Genomic DNA, 20,075 nt, shown 5'->3' with positions numbered 1-20,075 from the left:
AAGCGAATAAAATAATAAAACTAACAGACTCTAAGAAGTGATTGATAAAAAAAAAACCTTGACAAATATTCTAAAATATTGAAAAAAACATTTCTGTGACATTATTCAAAAACCGTTTGTGAACTCTGTCATATATTTAATATAATTTTGTTTTTATACGTTTTTCAATCAGTTGAAGGAAACTGATGGCATAAATTCAGATAAGCTGAATCGATATGTAATAGCATATGTAATCGATATATAGCATATATAATCAATATATAGCAAATAAAATCGTTACATATCCTATATACAGGCAATAGATTGGATTGTTTTAGTCGCATAAGAGCTTAATAGATACCTTAATGATTTTATGATTTCGAGCATATATCTAGCACCTATAATCCCTGAACCAAACGCGCTATGACCTAATCGACTTGACTAAATACATATACATGTATTTTCTATGGTCAACTCAACAAAGGCTCCAAGCGCAACAGACATTTTTGTGGCTGCGATGTTCCACGTCTTTAAGCTCAGGTTCTTTCAGTTTGCTATGTAACTACTTAATTTATCATTAATTTAATTAATTACGTGCGATTTTCTTATTTTCTTAGTTCTCTTGTTAGCATAATTATCAGATTCAGGGTAAATAAAATTCTAGAATTTCATGCAGTTCAATCTGTTCGTTTTAACCCTAATTTGCAGCCTTGCTATGTATGTCCTAAGTCTATTGGAAAAAGGTAAACTATTTGTAAAGGGTATTACGTTTATGTACTTTGCTTTTTAATTTACTTTTATTTATTATTTTGCCAAGAATCGGTCTGCAATATTAGCTTTAACATGACAGGTATTTTTCTATTTCTATTTATACATACATATATATGTATATATATATATTTTTTTGTATTTTAAACTATTTTATGTTAATATTTATTTGTAATATTTAAATATTCAAGAAACTATTCAATTGAAATATTTTAAATACTACGAATATCAGAGACATGATTTTAAATTATAAGAAGTTCACCCTCTCGCTCCTTTGGTTCTCAAACTAGGTGTATAAATTCTGACTAGAACCTATTATATAAAGCATATTAAGCCCTTGGCTCGGCTTGGGCTTGTTCATGCTATGAAACCTTTATGTTTTCATAATCTGTAACGATCGAAATATGCATGTGTGTGTGTGTACTTTTATGGGCCAGTGTATTTTGTAGTTTCCGCCACCAGCTGAGAAAACGTTTAAAATTTAATTTTGTGGCTCATACTTACAAATTGCCACCGTAAATCCAATTGCTTCTGGATGAGGTTTGTTGTGTTTTCTTCCTCTGGCTTCTGTCTGCTGGCCAACAGTCGGGTGGGTCGCTGGTCGTCTGTCGGGGGGAGGTCAGTGGGGGCCCATTATCTAGACATTAGTTGCGCCTGCTAACTGCCTGGCAACACCTGCAGCGGCGACGACTGGTTATCGGCGCGAGTGTTGTGCCTCGAAAGCGGAGCTTGTAATTAAAAGAAATTGCTACCTGGAGCATGCCGAGAGCGGGGGGCGCAACTGTTGAACCTGCAACTTGGAACCCACAACCTGGAACCTGGACGCTGCGCGCCGCATAGTTGACCCTAATTTAAAACAATCAATAACTGCGCCACAAGAACACTCAAGATTGAAGATTTCGATCTTGCGCGCGCGCAGTCCAAACAATAAAATTAATGTCTCCGGCGGCTTTAGCTGACCAGCAGGCCACTTAAGAGACCCGCACCAACGCCCAGCCTCGAACAGGTAGCAGCCGTAAAAAGTCGTTCAACAAAAACAAACTGACAGACAGTCAGCTAGGCATGCAACAAAAATTAGCCGCTGTATGTATACCCTATAAAATAAAATAGAAATATATATTTTGAATGATTATGATTTACTATTGCTATCTTTCTTGCAGAGAATTTATTTTTGGATTTTATAAAAAGTTTCTCATGTCTGTTATATTTTAAATTCCAAAAACCCTGCAAAAAGACGTTGAATTGAAATCGAGAGATAATTAAGGTAAGTACACAGTTTTTATTACAAAATTGACATCGAAAATTTGGGGCATTTTTTTTCTATTTTCATTAGTCTTCATTTTTTGTCAAAGTTCTAACTAACCTCAGAAGCAGCAAAAACAAGTACTCAATTGTATACAAAAATGACTTCTATAATTTAATTTACTTTTCGAACATTTTTCGAATATGTTCTCGAAATGTTCTCGAAATGTTTTTTTATTTTCTTTAGTCGAATTCATATTAAATGAAACAAAACAAATGCACAATTTTGGAAAGTATTCAAAATCTTTTCATGAGTTTGTTGATATGTTGCCTAGATAAATATTTCCTCTTTGATATGTCGAAATATCTTAACAGAACATTCCAGTCAAAATTAGTATTGAAATTCTATTAAGTAAAATAAATTGGAATTTTTGAGTGCATTGCAAATATTTTCAGAATTTTGCGCTAATTATTGGAACAAAACTTGATATATTTTAGAATTTAGCTTCAACTAACGAAAAGTTTTCCAGACAAAAAAATATATATATATAATTTGTAATTTTATGCTGTAGTCAATCAACCCAGCCTCCTATGGAGTATCTACTTGTGCTTCTTCTCTGTTGGACCTGGTCAAATGGCAAGGGCGTCCAGCAGCGTAAACTAGTTTCGGGTTTTTTTTTTTTAGTTTATTTTGGGGTTGGTCGGTTTCAATGACGGTTTTCCCAGCCAAATGCATTGTAGTTCTTGGGCTAAGCTGCTAGAAATCATTTTTCAAATACACACATTTAAGCCCCGTTGCGAGTGGCCGCCGTCTCCGGGTGATCCCCCAACTGTGACACATGTTCCGGCTCTGCAAATAGGCGAAGGAGCAGCGGGGCTGAGCGGCTGGCGAGGGGAGCAACAAACGCACATAAAACAATTATTATTATTAATAAGTTAGTTTTACTCCACGTGCGGCGTTTGCTTTAGCGGGCAAATGGATGGGGTAGTTCGGATAGGGCAGGGTGTCAGGGAGGTTGGGGGGTTGGTTGGGTGCGTTCTGATGAGCGCCAAGATTAAGCATGAAAAATGTTACGAATTTCCCTGTAATTAATCTTCATCTGCGCTAAATGGAAGGAGCCAGACACGGACACCACCAACAGCAGCACCATGGCACATGCAAAAGAGTTAAAATAATAAGTACACACACTCGCACTCAGCCAAAGGCACCCACACTCACATTCGCACTCATATGTTCGCTTGGGCCCAGGGTAGTTACCCAATTCGAATTGTCCTTAAGCTCAACAAATAGTTGAAGGCAACAACAGCTGCGTACGGTTCTCTCAAAGCTCTCCACCGGGGTTTGTCCCCTTGGATAGGTTAATGGCAACGCAAATATATATCTTCATATATATATATATATATACATATATACATAAAGTATTCATGGATAACTAGCATTGCTATGCAAACAGTTTGTGTTCTGTATTGTTGCTGTCAGTTTGGAAATATGGGTGCAGTGCCTAGTCACATGTTATTGTTGCGTTTGTAATAAGTATATCGAGTACATTTGGTAAGAAGCAAAAGCGACCCAAGACCAAACTAGAATTTTACGGTTAAACTTAATAGAGCCTAGACCAAAACAGTTTGCGAATTATAATACTCTTATTGCAAAACGTTTACGAATGGCGCACAAAACAGAACTGATCAAAATCGATGCTCTTGAGCGTGTAAATGGGAGGACATTAGGAATTGGGGTCGTAAATACATATTTTTTGCATGGCGTAAATTGAACTCTACATATGAAACAATAGATAAACGTTTCATAGAGCGCGGTCCGGCTGGGAGTCATAATTAAATTAGGTTAACTGCACATGGAAACTGCTCTCTGGTGCTAATCCATTAGAATTTATGAGACAGACATCGTGCGATATGTTTCATTAAGTTTGCTTTTACCATATATTAACAGCTCTCCGAACCGTACAACTGCTGAGTCAGACAGTTGATGAAATACAGATCCAGATACACAAATCCAAGTAGATATGAGTGCATAAATTATTATTTCATTGGCTACTGAAACTTCGAATCCGTAAGAGTCGAGCCAATAAACAAATTAATATGACAATTTGCGACAATTTATGGCTGTAATAAAACGTTTATTTATATGTGGTATAAATAAATTTGTGTATACAAACACAATACTGAGAATCAATTGATACCCTATATGTCAACAAATGTTTAAGCGTAAGGGTATTCAATAATTTAAAGCATTTTGTTGTTCTACTTACTTTATATTGGACTTATACACTTGTATACAATGAAGAGTCGTGTGGATAGAGCTACGAGTATTGGGAAATTTGTATATTCTCGATAATTATCGATGTTATGATATGATAGAAAGATGTGACTAATATTATATGTTGCGGGACGAATTAAGTTATCGATTGTTTAGTATTAAGTATATTCTGAGAGTATGTATTTTTGCCCTGTGAATGTACGGGCACATTGTATTTGGCTTGTTGCCGCCATCACTTAAATGTTAAGCTCATTATTGTCGTGAGTTAGAAGGCCGTAGGAGGGAAGACTGCGGTAAGATTCTGAGGGAATATATATTTAAGTTCTAACCTATATAATCCGTTCAGAATAAAACACTTGCACTAGCACGTTTTGCATTACGCTGTCTCTATTAACATCGGAGTAACATGGCCAGTGGCCAGGCGTAAACCTTGCAGTGTTCAAATTGCAACTCCACCTTCGTTTGGCGCGCGACATGATCTTTTATTCGCAGTTCTTATTGTAAGAAACTGCAAGGGCGACTTGCACTGGAGACAAGACGTGGTGTAACTTTGGAGTTACAGTGCGTGTAGATAGACACAGCACAGGCAGGGCCTCCACCCCAGTTATAGAGTTACCATTGGTACGCAGCCAGCGTAAAATATAGTAGAAGTCATCTCCGAGCTGAACAGGATGACACAACGGTCACCCAGGAAAAGCCCACGCCTGAATGATGGCCAGGAGATAATTACCACGGCGAGTGAGGTGCCACCGAAGCGGACAAGTAGAATGGTGAGCACTGTATCACAAATGCAAGTTCCCGCTGTGAGCGCGCCACAAAGCCCCAGCACCGAGGATGTGGGAACAAGGGTACAACCTGCCGGCACTGTGGCCGCAGGAGTGAGTGCACGAGCCAGCATATTGACAGGAGCGCCAAGCCCAAGCACGCAACTCTCAAGTGCTCAAGTCATGGATTTGATAAAGAGAGTCGCTGCGCTAGAGCACGAGTTGCAGAGGTCAAAAACTGGTCAAGCACATGTGAGTACAGTTACTGATCCCGTTAAATTGAGTGATGCTGGCGTGGGTCGTACAGCTAACCTGCCGCCATTTTTGAGTGGAGAGCCATCGTCGAGTGGAAGTTTGAGTGAAACTGCAATTATGAGTGGAGCCCCAAATTCAAGTGTTAGTTTGAGTGAAACTGCAATATTGAGTGGAACTGCCATTTTGAGCAGATCGCCATCTTTGAGTGAGGCATTGCCTACTTCATTGAGTGGAAATTTGGGACCACAGTTGCAAACGGTAGAACGAGCTACAGTTATGGATAACTGTTCTACAACATCAAGCCGCTCGACGCCATATTGTTCTGCAGGCATTGCGCAGTCAACGCGCAGCCACACGCCGGCACAAGAGAACCAACCTGTGATCATTTTGGAGCCAACGCAGGCAACTGGGAACTTCGCATGGGCGACACCCAGGAACGATGTATGCCTGCTACGCAAATTACCAGATCTACCCGAGTTTGGAGGCCAACCTGAGGATTGGCCTATATTCTTCTGCGCGTTTACGGAAACAACTTTGGCGTACAACTGTACGAATCTGGAGAATAACCAGCGATTGTTGAAGGCACTCAAAGGCGAAGCACGTGATACTGTGAAGTCGTTGCTCATACATCCCAGGAATGTGAACAACGTGATGGAACAATTACGTTTTAGATATGGCCGTCCAGAACAACTAATACGCAGCCAGCTAATTAGTATTCGAGAGGTGCAGCCAATTCAAGAGCACAGCATAGCGAAAATCGTGCCATTTGCTACACGAGTGAGTAACCTTGCCGCCTTTCTACGATCAGCTAACGGAGAACAGCATTTAGCGAATCCTACACTGATGGAGGATTTGGTCGCTAAGCTACCACCAAGCAAGAGGGTGGAGTGGGCCAGACATGCAGCTACGATTAGGCCTTTCCCGACTGTCGTACATTTTAGCGCGTGGTTAACGGACTACGCCAATTTGGTATGTACGATTGTGGACGTCGATGGTAAGGAGCAGAAGCGTAGAGTGCTGCATGCCAGCATTGACCAGAATAATGAAGGGCGACACCGAGGTCGCACCAAACAGTGTCCAATCTGTAATGGACAACACGCAGTCAGGGACTGCAACGAGTTTAACTTAGCCTCTCCGCTAAAAAGGTGGACGTTTGTTAAAAGGCACCGGCTTTGTTTCTCGTGCCTACGAGATGGCCACATGGCAAGAGTCTGCAAAAGGGCAAACGAATGTCAAGTCAATGGTTGCCGAAAGAGGCATCATCGCCTTTTACATGATCATGATGCTATGAGTCACAATGCACCGCAGCCAGCGGGTGATAGAGTGATGAATATTGGACGGATGCCGCAGCCAGCGGATCCGCACACAAGGGCACCGCAGCCAGTGGATGCTCAATTGACGCAACAAACGAATTTAAGTTGTGTCGATTCGGATGGAGAACGCCTACTATTCCGCATATTGCCAGTGACATTGCACGGGGCCAATAAGCGGATCGATACGTATGCACTCCTCGACGAGGGCTCGTCCGTAACTATGATAGACGACGAGCTACTGCGCGACCTAGATGTCAAAGGGGAACGCAGGCAACTAAATATACAGTGGTTTGGTGGAAGAGCAACCAGGGAGCCGACCACAGTGGTAAGCATGGAAATTAGTGGAGCGGACAAACGCAAACGTTATGTGCTGCGAAATGTGTACGCCGTGTCCAACCTGAGCTTACCGATGCAAAGTCTGCATCGACGTGATGTACAAATGTTGGACAACGGTGCACGACTTCCAATGAAACCGTATCGCGGGGCGGTACCAAAACTTCTGATTGGACTGGACCATGCGCATCTTGGACTGCCAATGCAAACAAGAAGGTTTGCACCACAGGGACCATATGCCGCAGCCACCGAACTTGGATGGGTGGTTTTTGGGCCGGTAAGAGGTCAACCAACGGCAACGTCAACAAAGTCATGCCTCCTAGCAGTGTCGCAGGAGGATGCAATCCAAAAGATGGTAAACGACTATTTTGATATCGAGAACTTCGGTGTGAAGCTTACGTCACCAGTCGCAGCCAGCGACGATGCACGAGCACAGAAGATACTCGAAGACACCACGGTGAAAATAGGGGAACGTTACCAGACAGGTTTGTTATGGAACCGTGATAATGTTGAGTTGCCACGAAGCTACGATATGGCATACAAAAGATTGGTCAACATTGAGAGAAAGATGAAGCGTAACGATCAGTTTAAACGAGCCTATATGAAAATTATGGACGATTATGTTCATAAAGGATATGCTCGACGCTTGAAGCATCATGAGGTCGCTTTAGCCAACAGCGACAAACTTTGGTATCTGCCGCACTTTGGAGTTGAAAATCCAAATAAGCCCGGTAAGATAAGACTGGTGTTCGACGCGGCAGCAAAGGTCGGTGACATTTCATTGAATTCGGCATTATCCAAGGGGCCGCAGCACTACAAGTCGCTGCCGGCTGTTCTCTTCCATTTCCGGGAAGGTGCGGTTGGCGTTTGTGGAGACATCAGAGAGATGTTCCATCAAGTGTTGATTCGACCGCAGGATAGATGCGCCCAGCGATTCTTGTGGCGAAACGGCGATGACCGCCGGGAGCCTGATGTTTATGAGATGAGGGTAATGACATTTGGAGCAGCATGCTCGCCAAGCACCGCGCACTATGTGAAGACCTTGAATGCCCTGCAGTATCAGGATTCAGACCCTCGTGCGGTTAAAGCTATTCTTGAATGTCATTATGTGGACGACTATGTGGATAGTTTTGATAGTGAAGGCGACGCCATCGCCATATCAACAAGAATAAGAGAAATACATGCAAATGCTGGATTTGAATTGTGCCAGTTTACTTCCAGTTCGCCAACCGTAGCTGACGCCCTGGGCCAACATGGGGCTGCTAGGAGCATCGGATGGGGCGAAGCTGAAGAAAAGATTCTGGGCATGTGTTGGCAGCCAGCCACGGACGATTTCAAATTCAACATGAGGTACCACAAAGTACCCCGATGTGTGCTAAATTTGGAGCGAGTACCTACGAAGAGGGAATTCTTGAGCTTGATCATGTCAACATTTGATCCCTTGGGATTTCTTAGCTGTCTCATGATAACTGGAAAGTTACTTATGCGTGAGATCTGGCGACGAAATGTGCAATGGGATGAACCCTTACCAGATGAGATCGCCCGCGCCTTTAGTAAATGGTTTCAGGATATGAACAATGTGGAAGGATTTCGAAGCTCGCGCCATTACTTTGGCCCAATACCCGTGCGGGCAATACAACTGCACGTTTTTGTCGACGCTAGCCAGTCAGCATTCGCAGCTGTGGCTTACTTAAGGGTAACCTACGACAACAACGACGTGCGAGTATGCTTCGTATGTGCCAAGACGAAATGTGCCCCAATGAAAACGATGTCAATTCCACGACTGGAATTGCAAGCTGCTGTGTTAGGAACGAGGCTGATGGACACTGTCAAAAAGGAGCACAGTATAGCGATCAGCGATGCCATACTATGGACTGACTCAAAGACAGTGCTGCGTTGGATAGGCAGCACCCACCGTCGATATAAGCAGTTCGTCGGAAATCGAGTGGGAGAAATTTTGGAGTCAACAAAGGTTACCCAATGGAGATGGGTACCTACTGCTGAAAATGCAGCAGACGACGCAACGAGGCCGCACTGCCACGTAGACCTCAGCCAACGGTCACGATGGTTAGACGGGCCAACATTTTTGCGGCAGCCGGAAAGCAGCTGGCCGCAGCCCGAACCGGGCACCGAACACTCATCCTGCGATGATGAAGAAGAGATGCCGAGTGAATTTGCCTTAGTTGCAGCAAATAACTTTTTCATTTCATTTCAGAGATTCTCTAGCTACAGTCGGCTGGTGAGGACGACGGCTTGGGTTCTAAGGTTCACGCGCTGGTGCCGTGGACATAGGACTGAACTTGAGAGATTCGGCCTCACCGCTACGGAATGTGAGGACGCTGAGAAATTGCTGATACGGCGAGCGCAATGCGAAGCATTCCCTGACGAGGTTCGAGCCTCGTACAATGAAGAATCAGTCGGTCATCGAAGCGAAATAAGAGGGCTGGCGCCCTACTTGGATGACAATGGAGTCTTGCGTGCGTATGGCAGGATCGATGCCGCACTGTGTATACCGCATAGTGCGAGAAGGCCAATAATCTTGTCACACCGGCACGCACTGACGGAACTGATTGTGTATCACTACCATGTGAAAATGAAGCATCAAAACGTGGATGCAACGATGGGCGACATCAGGACCAGGTTTTGGATAACAAAGCTGCGTCGAGTGTTGCGTACAGTAATATCTGGATGTAGTGTGTGCAAGCTACATAGAGCGCAGCCAGCGCCACCTATAATGGGTCCTTTGCCAGAGGACAGACTGGAGGCCAATGGATGGCCATTTAAGTTTACGGGTCTGGACTACTTTGGACCACTTCTTGTGACCAACGGACGTCGAAAGGAAAAGAGATGGGTTGCCTTGTTTACGTGTCTGACAACAAGGGCCATACACTTGGAGTTGGCACATGACCTGTCAACTGATTCCTGCATAATCGTGATCAGGAACTTTCTTTGCCGTCGCGGGCCTGTACTGAGGTTGCGCAGTGACAACGGAAAGAACTTTGTTGGGGCCGATAGAGAAGCCAAAAGGCTCATAGATGTATTCGAGCCGGAGAAGATTCAGGGTGAGCTATCTTCTAGGGGCATTGAATGGATTTTTAACTGCCCAGCGAACCCAGCTGAAGGAGGAGCCTGGGAAAGGATGGTGCAGTGTGTCAAGAGAGTGCTTCGCCACACAGTAAAGGAGGTGGCACCGAAGCAACATGTGTTGGAGAGTTTCCTGATTGAGGCCGAGAATGTTGTGAATTCGCGCCCGCTTACTCACTTGCCAGTATCTGTGGATCAGGAAGCCCCCCTAACACCGAACGATCTACTCAAGGGAGTAGCCAATCTGCCTGACACACCCACTATTCATGAGCAGCCGGACGAGAGATGCGCCACAAGGAGGCAGTGGCGCATAGCGCGGCTATTACGAGATCGTTTTTGGAAGCGGTGGGTCTTGGAGTACCTGCCTACACTTGTGCGACGCGTGAAATGGTGTGCGCGCGTTGAGCCGATACGCCATGGAGATGTGGTGTTTATATGCGACCCAGCCGTGCCACGCAGGGAGTGGCGAAGGGGCATAGTGGAGGAGCTCTACCCTGGACCAGATGGAGTACCTCGACGCGCCAGCGTACGCGTAGCGGACGGCAATCGAGTGCGACTGATGACTCGTCCCGTGGCTAAACTAGCCATATTGGATGTGAGTGAAGCAGGGCCTTCACGGGGGCGGGGATGTTGCGGGACGAATTAAGTTATCGATTGTTTAGTATTAAGTATATTCTGAGAGTATGTATTTTTGCCCTGTGAATGTACGGGCACATTGTATTTGGCTTGTTGCCGCCATCACTTAAATGTTAAGCTCATTATTGTCGTGAGTTAGAAGGCCGTAGGAGGGAAGACTGCGGTAAGATTCTGAGGGAATATATATTTAAGTTCTAACCTATATAATCCGTTCAGAATAAAACACTTGCACTAGCACGTTTTGCATTACGCTGTCTCTATTAACATCGGAGTAACATGGCCAGTGGCCAGGCGTAAACCTTGCAGTGTTCAAATTGCAACTCCACCTTCGTTTGGCGCGCGACATTATATAAATTGCAATAATTAAAAAAAATGCATTATGAAAAATGCACAATGACTAATGCATAATGAATAATAATTAGAAATAAATATAAGGCAAGATATAATAAAAATAAGATACCTTTACATACGGATAGCTGATCTAAATACGTGGTATAAGCTATTCTCATACTTTTGATAAGTGGATGCTTGTTTATTAATGCATTTCGAAGCTTAACAATATATTGGCAGACTTAAAGTGTTCACGAGCTGATGCCTTAAAATGAATGAAAGGTGTAGAGCAAGTATATGAAGTGCTATGTTTGTATTAGACCCCCTTCCCTCGCCAAGCTCATCGACCAAATGAATTATGAGCTTGTAATTTGACCATGGTTTTGAAGGCTTACACACGTACACATGTTGGTTGGCTAAGTGCAAATATCAAGTGTTATTTTTGAAGTGCAGTAAACTTGACTAAATGTAGCATGAGTTGGATGGATAAATGGATGAATGGATGGATGGATGGATGGATGTGTGCCGGTAAGGTTTGTAAATGTGGGGCTGTGGTCGCCGCTGGCAGTTCGGTAAAGTGAAAAACAATAAATAATGCAGCCAATTAAAACTTTGGCTGTTTGCTTGCCACGCACAGCAACAAGCGGCAACAACAAGAACAAGAAGAACAGTCAAACGCCCACACATTCGGGCATATGAACACCAAGAGGCAGCAACTAATTGACAAACAACAGCAAATTGAATGCAATAAAGTACGGACACACACCATACACCAACACACACACACAGGCACGCACAACATACAGAAAGTTGTACGTTATGTAGTATTCTGGGCATGTGCATTAACAATGTGATTGACTGACAACAATCAATTAAAACGAAAAATCAATGCAGTTGCAGTTTGGCATCAGAATGCGCCGAAGCAACTGAAACTGAACACAAGCCCTGGCTCTGCTGCCTGCCCGACTGCCTGCCTGCCTGCCTTGGCAGTTCAAATTATTATAAACTTCTTCACTTTAATGGAATTGTTATCAAAACACATTATAAAAAGCAACGAGCGCCAATAAATGCACTTTGTCAATGCCAATTCACACAATAAATCTACAGTCAGATAGCAGCAGCTACGGCCTGGCCTTGCCTCACCGTGCCTCGCTGGGTCGGGTTGCCCGGCTCTTGCCCAGCAAGATAGAGCGAGAGGCGAGTCCATGCCAACACAGATCCAGGAAGCCAGTCAGACGGTCTCTGTGAGTTTGACAGCCCAACAGCAACAGCAATAGCAACTGGCTAGCCAATAAATTCGCAGCTCAACGAATGCCAAATGCCCTAATGTTGCAGCATATGGGCTAAGAGAACTTACGAAATTTGGGCTGTTGGCTAAAGACCAATCGACAGTGTCCTTCTTTACATTTTCGGCTCAAAGCTTATACATACCTAATAACAATCGTAAGTGAATAAACAAATTGTATTGTCTGTCATAATAATAAAAATGAAGAATGAGAAAATTGTTAAAAATGTAAAATCTCGTAAGAGCTCAATAAACAAATAAATATTCAACTTGAAACAATTAAAAAACCTTTAAATAAAGGAAATAAATCAACTTGAAAAAATGTAAATAATGTAAATGCTTGTAGCCAAAGCAATGAAAAATCAATGATGTTTATTATTTCGGTAATTAAATATAAAAATAAGGAATTGAAAAGTATTCAAATGTTATAAAAAGCTCTCAACTGAACTTTAAAATTAAAGAATTTAAAATTAAATTGTTTTTAAATTTTGCACAAGAATAAATTAAAGTTAAATAGAGTTAAAGTTAAATTATAATTCATATTTTTAATAATAATATTATTAATTTTAATTTTTTTATTATTATTAATAATATTATTATTTATGATATTATTATTATGATTATGATTACTACTATTATTGTTCTTATTATTATTACTTTAGAATTTGACATTGGTTGCGGTTGCAAAGTGCATTGCATAGTCAAAGCACCTGCTGCACTTGGCCAGCGGCCATTGAAACAAAAAGCTGATATGAAACAGACTTGCCACGGAGCTTCCCAACAAAAATACGCAACGAGTTTTGGGTTTCGTTTTCGAAGTTCCATTACGAAGTGGGGCTGTCTGCGTTGTGTGCCGAATGCTGCATGCAGTTCTTCCTCTTATTTTTTTTCTTATTGTTGTGGTTGTTGTTGTTGTAGTTGGTATTTCTGACTTTGGTAAGCTTCGATTTCCGGCGCACAGTTCACGCACAGCATCTTTAAGATACATTTGTATTTTCGAATGTGTTTCCCAATAGCAGCAATAACTCATGCAAAGTGCATTGGGCTTGGTGAGCTTGTTTTCAAGCTTAGGCGATCAAAGCATACCAAATAATCGGCAATGAAATAATAATAAAATATAACATATACAATTTCCACTGCTGGTGACTGAAAAGCGACTAGAAGGGTATTTTCTTGAGTATAACAGTTACAGCTGTTATATAGAAAGAAAATGTTTACTTAATATTGGTGAAATTTATTTAATGATTCAAATATCGAAATCCTGTAACTCTTTGATTTTCTAAAATTTTTACTGCTGACAAGTGAGAAGCGATTAGAAGGGAATTCTCTTGAGTATTACAGTTACAACTTTTATACTGAAAGAGTATTTAAACTTATTTGAATTATTATAAATTTCCGAAGTGGCAAGTACTGCAAATTGTATCTTACGATATCAGATTTAAACCTCGTCTATCTGCTTAAATAGTTAATCCTAAATCTGTTCCCGCTGCCCAAGAGTGCTAAGGGCCTACTGGCTGCAAGTGTTCCCACTTTTGGTGAGACTTTCAGCTAACTGTATTCGTTCTGTGAATGCAGCAGCCAGGCATTGACCCCGCACTGCTGGCCACGTGCCTCTGGCCACATAAAACCTGAGCATCAATTGGAGCTGTGCAGCTTCTGCTGGCTACCTGCGCATCTTGGCCAAATTGCGGCCACGCCCCAAAGCAAATTGCCTGGCCAGACAGGCACGCATAGCAGTTGGCTCGATGTGGATGCGCCTTATGTGCGTGTGTGTGTGCTTGTGAGTCTCTGTGAAGCTTTGCAAATTCAGAGCACTTGGTAGAAAAGATGACTGCAGATCAGCCTGCTGACACCTTCAATTTAGAGCGCCGGCGCGACAGTGCGCGATTGCAATCCTGTACCACGGTGCCACAGCGCCACGGAGCCAGGTGCTGCCATTAGAGCTCATTATGCTGGGCATGTCCGACACTTTGTTGATTTCTCGCTGACATTTTGTGGATTTTTGTTTGTGGCTGCTGACGTGCAACTAACAACTATTTATTGTTGTCTTTTCATTAATTTTTCGTGCCTCTCTCTTGTATATTTTTTACTTATTTTTTTGGAGTAGGAGTTGACGTCGGCGTCGCCACGCTTCGTCGCCTGTGCGCCGGCGTGCGAAATAGAAGAATTGTCTAAATTAAAGTTGAAAAATTAAAAACTTCACACGCACCATGCAGCGCCCATAGAAAGATCAAATGCGGTTGACCATAGAGTGGGAGAGCGGCAGCGTGAGGTGGCAAGCAAATGCTAAAGGGGCAAAGCGAAAACAAAAAAAAAAAAACGAAAGCAAGAAAAACCCACGCAAGTCGAACCGAGTCGCCGCATTTTGATTGACGACAGCGGCAAGTGTGATAACGGGTCGTAAAACGGCAAAATGAAAATTTATATCTACAGCATGACACAACGCAAATGTGATGCGACCTCAACCAGTTAAAGGTTTCTTCCTCCTTTTCTCCCTCTCTCTGTCAGTGTACAAGTTTTTGGAAACGCTAAAAATAGTTTTTGATTTCTTAAAATATGATTAGATTTAGTATTAGGTACTTTCTTTAGAATATTAGAAGGTGGACTAAAGAAAATGCGTGAGGAGAGAGAGGGGGAGAGAGAGAAAGAGAGAGGGAGAGGGAGTTTGAGCGGAGGTATAGCTGATTAGATTCTCTACACAATAGCGAAAGCATGAAAACATGCCATAATTGAATTCATAAGAATTGCATAGATATATGCAATATACAATAATATATGTTATTTGTTACAAAATTATTATATTCTTGTCATCTTTTAGCATTCGTGAAAGAGGGAAAATAGGGAGAGAGCGGGCTAAGGTAAAAGCAGTGGAGGATAACTCGAATGAGGGGGACAGAGACAGAGACAGAGAGATAGTGAGATGAAGATAGGGAAAGAGAGTGAGAGAGAGCATGAGTGGTGTTGAAGTTGATCACACATAATGTTAACATAGAATTTATAGCCAAAGCATGGAAACATGCCTCAATTGAATTCATGAGAATTGCAAAGAAGGGCAATATGTGTGTGACTTGAACTGTATTCGCAGCACGCCCGTTGTGTAGACGCAGCCAAGTACGCTGCTCGACGCAACAAAGTCGCTGTAAATGGTTTCTTATGCATTGTTAAGCGAAGACCTCTTGGGCATTGTGGGCCCAACACTCATTACCAATTAAGCAAATCGACGCGAATGCGTGTTTCGCGTCCACATCCGCATCCGCATCCGCAAGCGGCGTGGCCGCAAAGGGGTGAGGGTGTCATGCGTCAGCGGACGGCTGAAAATGCTGAAAACGTGAAAAACTAAACAATGAGAATGCGTGGCTGATGAATTACTTGAAGCGTTCAATGCATGGAAAAGCAGAAAACTTGGTCAAGTGGCCAAGCGGCAGCACCCAGCTCTTGCCACATGCCGCCACCTACCAAAGAGTGACGAATTGCTGTGCTGCCCCTGAAAACTGAAGTGCAGTCAGCAAAAAAAAAAAAAAGAAAGAAGAAAACGAGTGCAGCCCGGGGTCGAGGGGTGCTCAGAGGCAGGGAGCACCAACAAAGACGCTAATGGTGATCAATCTTGAGAGCTTGCATTTATGTCTGTCTGCGTGTGTATCTGTGTGTGACTGTGTGTGACTGTGTGTGTGTATTTGTGGCTAAGCCTGGCTCCTTACTGAACATATTTCACATGTCTGGCAGCGCTTAATAATTTGACAGCTCGTTTGACAGATGAGCCCGCCTGCAATATAGCGTGGCGAACAAGTAGCGCGCAGCTCTCCAACTGACACCCCTCCTTCGCATGCGCCCCGCACCCACCACCGCCACCACAATCCAGCCCTATGCAATAATAAATTAGCCCAAAAACTGTAAATGCACGAGCAAAGCGACAAAACGCAATTTGGCTGGGAGGAAGCAAAAATCAAAAAAAAAAAAAAAAATAACGCATTTCGATGCAACACGACTTTGGCTTGGAGTCGGACACGGACTCGGACTTTTGAGCTGCTTTAATAGCCATTAGCTGGGCTACACACCACATGAAAAATTGTCGAGAAACGCATACAAAAATATGCAACAATATAATAACAGCAACTGCAACAACAACAACATCAACAACCACATCGCAGCTCGTTGAATGTTTTTGCATGCGGACTTGAATCGGCCCCAGAGACCAGACCAGCTGCAATCTATCAACTGGCAAAACGCCTGCAGACAAACCAGAAGGAAGAAGCAACGTGCACCACACAGCAAACGGGAAAAACTGACGGACTGGCCAGAATGGAGGAGGGGTCAGTGTGGAACTGTGCTGCTGCGGGGGGTAAAGTCAATGCCAAAAAAAAAGCCGTGAAACGCTTCACAACAAACCAAAAAGAAGAGAAGCTTGGAGTCGGAAGTGCCCGACTATTTGATACCCTAAGCTAAACGCCAAGCTGTCGTTATAAACATAATTCCTTACACACACACGCACATACATACACACATGCACGCCGCTTTCTGCGGCTCTGCTCCTGTCTCCCTTTGGTGTTTTAGATCGGTCCTCATGGTCGGATCTCTGTGAAATTTTCAGCAGTATGGCATTTAACATTCAACATCTTTTCTTAAAAATGTAATCAATGTAATAAACATGAAATATTCTGGATCTGCGTAGACTATACCAGAGTATAACATACATACGAAATTTGGTGCTTCCACCCTACTCAATATGTGCAAAGCTAGCAAAATGAAAAGAAATCTTTATTAATAAAGTAAAGGACTGGATTTTTAGTCGTACAATTTTCAATTAAATGTATACATTTTTATACCCTGAACCCATTAAAAATGGGAATAAGGGTATATTGTATTTGTGCGAAAGCCAAATGTATGTAACAGGCAGAAGGAAGCATCTCCGACCCCATAAAGTATATATATTCTTGATTAGCATCAATAGCCGAGTAGATCTGTCTGTCCGTCCGTCCGTCCGTCCGTATGTATGAACGCAAGGATCTCAGAACCTATAAGAGCTAGAGACTTGATTTAGATGAAGGTGCTCCTAGTTCCCGCTCAGATCGAGTTTGTTTCCGATAATCGATAACTTACTCCGTTTCCAAGCAATCGATAAAAATCAATATCGATATCCTGTTTTTTGGGCAATTTTGGTAAATGATAAGAGCTAGAGAATAATATAACTAAAAGCAAAAGGTTCCATAATTAAATTATGGCCTTGGCAAACGAAAAGTGAGCTAATTTCTCTAATAGTCCGAAATGCCCATAAGCTGATTGTGCACAGGGTATTAAAACTGGCAGTCAAATGGATTTATGCAAATATTACTTAAAAAAAACACACAAATTGTTTCAAACGTGCCACACACACGCTGCGTGTGTGTGTTAAAAATTTGCCAATTAAATAAATGCCAAAAAAAAGGGATTAATGTCCAACAAGAATTGCCAAACAACACACATATACAGGCGTATATATATATAGATATATACATATATATATATATGTATATGTATTATCGGCAATAAACATAAGCGAAACATTTGAAATATGATGAATTTTATTCCTCCTCCGAGCCAGTCGCATTTGTCTTGATAAAGGCAGTATAAGCTGTCAATGTGTAAATAAAAAAACAATTGAAGATAAAATGCATAATACCGTTGTAAGGGCAACAGTTTTGCATATGTTATGCAATGCGATATGTTTGCTTATAACTTCTTATTCCTTTTTATTTTATTTAGGTCTCGCTTGCTGTAACAGGAAAACTGGGGCGCCTTTCCATTTAAGAAGGTGGAAAATTGGTTTGAAATTGTTGTGTTGTAAAACAAGAGGCACATATTAAAATTCATGTTGAACAGGGAGAATGCTGGCTCAAATCCAAGGTAAGTGTTCGTATGTTTTATTGCCTGACTCGTGTTAATAACGATGAGAACTTATATCATTGTTAATTTTATTCAAATACTCTTTTGCATTATAGATATACTTCAAATGTTTACCAAGAAGGATGCTGGTTCGAATCCAAGGTGTGTACTTTTTATTGTTTAAGCCTTCCTTATAAAGATGAAAACTAACATTTTATGCATTTTATGAACAGGAAGGATGCTGGTTCGAATCCAGGGTATCTAGAGTATAGATAAGGACTTATATTTTGTGCATTATAGATATACATTGAAACTGATATTAAAAAGGGAGGATGCTGGTTCGAATGCAAGGTACGTGGATATTTTGTATATTTTCTTATAATAAATAAAAATAATAACTAATAATAATGCGAATAATAGACTGATAGCTCTTCAATTAGTTGCATTACGGATTTACAAGTTGTATGTATTTATAATTACGTCTGCAAGTGCCGCTCTCGTAATTAAAATGAAAGGTGTAAAGTGCTTGTCAGGTGGTTGGGGGGAGGGGCTAGTGAGGTGGGGCCACTGAAATCAATTACGATGAAATCATTGTTGTTATCTTTTTGGGTCGCGCAGTGCACGTGACAAATGAAGCGGCTGTGAGGAGCTGATGATGGCTATGCCAACAGCAAAGGGCTAGCTGGGAGGGGGCGTTCGGGGGGAGTGGGTTGGGTTTTCGGGTGGCAAGCGGGTTGACTGCACTTTGCCTAAGTGCAGTCCGCGGCAAGCAATAAAAATAATAAAAAGAGCGACGACACAGAAAAAAAAAAACAAGAAATGATGAAGAAGAAAAAACGCTGCTGCAAAGTGGCAACGAGCTAAAGCCAGAGCTGCAGCCAGAACCATTCGCAGGCAGCGTCCCATAAATTGGACACATTGTTGATAAAGCGCAACTTTATATGTTTTATATGAAGCGGTTCATGTGTGTGTCCACACACACACACACACACACACACACACACAGACGACATCAGCTCCAGCGTCATCATCACAGCTCACAGCTCACATCGATGGCTTTCATCATCAACATTGTTATCAGCGCTGTCGGCGGCGGCAACAACAGCAACACTTGTCGTGCTCCGACTCCAGCGCCAGCACCAGCTCCAACTCCAGCTCCGATTCTGACTCCGACTGCGACGCCAGCTTCAGCCTCAGCCTCAGCTTCAGCTTCAGCTCCGGCGACGCCGACGCCGACTTCTACCAACCGTTTGGCTGGCTATGAAATTACGCTGGAAAATAGCGAAATAAAAACCAAGAAGAATAAATGCTGATAATGTTGAATGTGCCGCATAAATGCTGCTCAAATGACACACACAAATACACACACACACACACACAGAGTGACAGAGAGGCACATACATAGATACATGTACAGCAACAGCAACACGGGGCAAGTGCCAAGATACGAGCAGAGCGCATTGTGGCAGAGACGCAACAGAGAATCGCATCAAACTCAACGGCTAATGCGACGTCTGTCTATACAGCCTGCTAAGAGAGAGAGAGAGAGAGAGAGAGAGAGAGAGAGAGAGAGAGAGGGGGACAGAGAGAGGGAGAGTGGGGGAGAGTGACTAAAGCGACGGCTGCTGGGTAATTGAGCGTTGACAAAACTTGGCCAGTTAGGCAGCCGCCTCTAGTTAGTCACTCGTCTTAATCTGTTGGCATAACTGCAAGCCATTTGGCAAAAGACTTTCATATCTGATAGATAAGAATATTCGTTAGAAAAGGCGAACATTTTCGTACAGCTTCTAGATAAATTGCATAACTTTCATAAACTGCTTGTTTTTTTTGCGAGCTTGCCTTAGAAAATCTGAAGAATCACACTTTGTTGATGTGCTCTATTAAAGTCTGGAATAGTTGCTGTATATATGTATGTATGATATATATGATGAATTGCTGAACAGATCGCAGAT

The 20,075-nt window shown here is 42.5% G+C and overlaps 1 protein-coding gene across 1 annotated transcript; it reads left to right on the top strand.

Moving 5' to 3' along the window:
- Positions 1-8,064: 8,064 nt before the first annotated feature.
- LOC115768056 lies at positions 8,065-10,977 on the top strand. Its single transcript, XM_030712496.1, has 2 exons — positions 8,065-10,812; positions 10,866-10,977. Exon 1 carries the CDS (start codon positions 8,236-8,238, stop codon positions 10,657-10,659), a length of 2,424 nt encoding a protein of 807 aa, XP_030568356.1. The 5' UTR covers positions 8,065-8,235; the 3' UTR covers positions 10,660-10,812; positions 10,866-10,977.
- Positions 10,978-20,075: the final 9,098 nt, after the last annotated feature.

Source organism: Drosophila novamexicana, unplaced genomic scaffold (genome assembly GCF_003285875.2).
Source record: "Drosophila novamexicana strain 15010-1031.04,08,12 unplaced genomic scaffold, DnovRS2.1 tig00001583-arrow-arrow-pilon, whole genome shotgun sequence".
NCBI classification, from domain to species: domain Eukaryota; kingdom Metazoa; phylum Arthropoda; class Insecta; order Diptera; family Drosophilidae; genus Drosophila; species Drosophila novamexicana.
The sequence above is the reverse complement of the archived record's forward strand: the minus strand, read 5'-3'. Positions and strand labels throughout refer to the sequence as shown.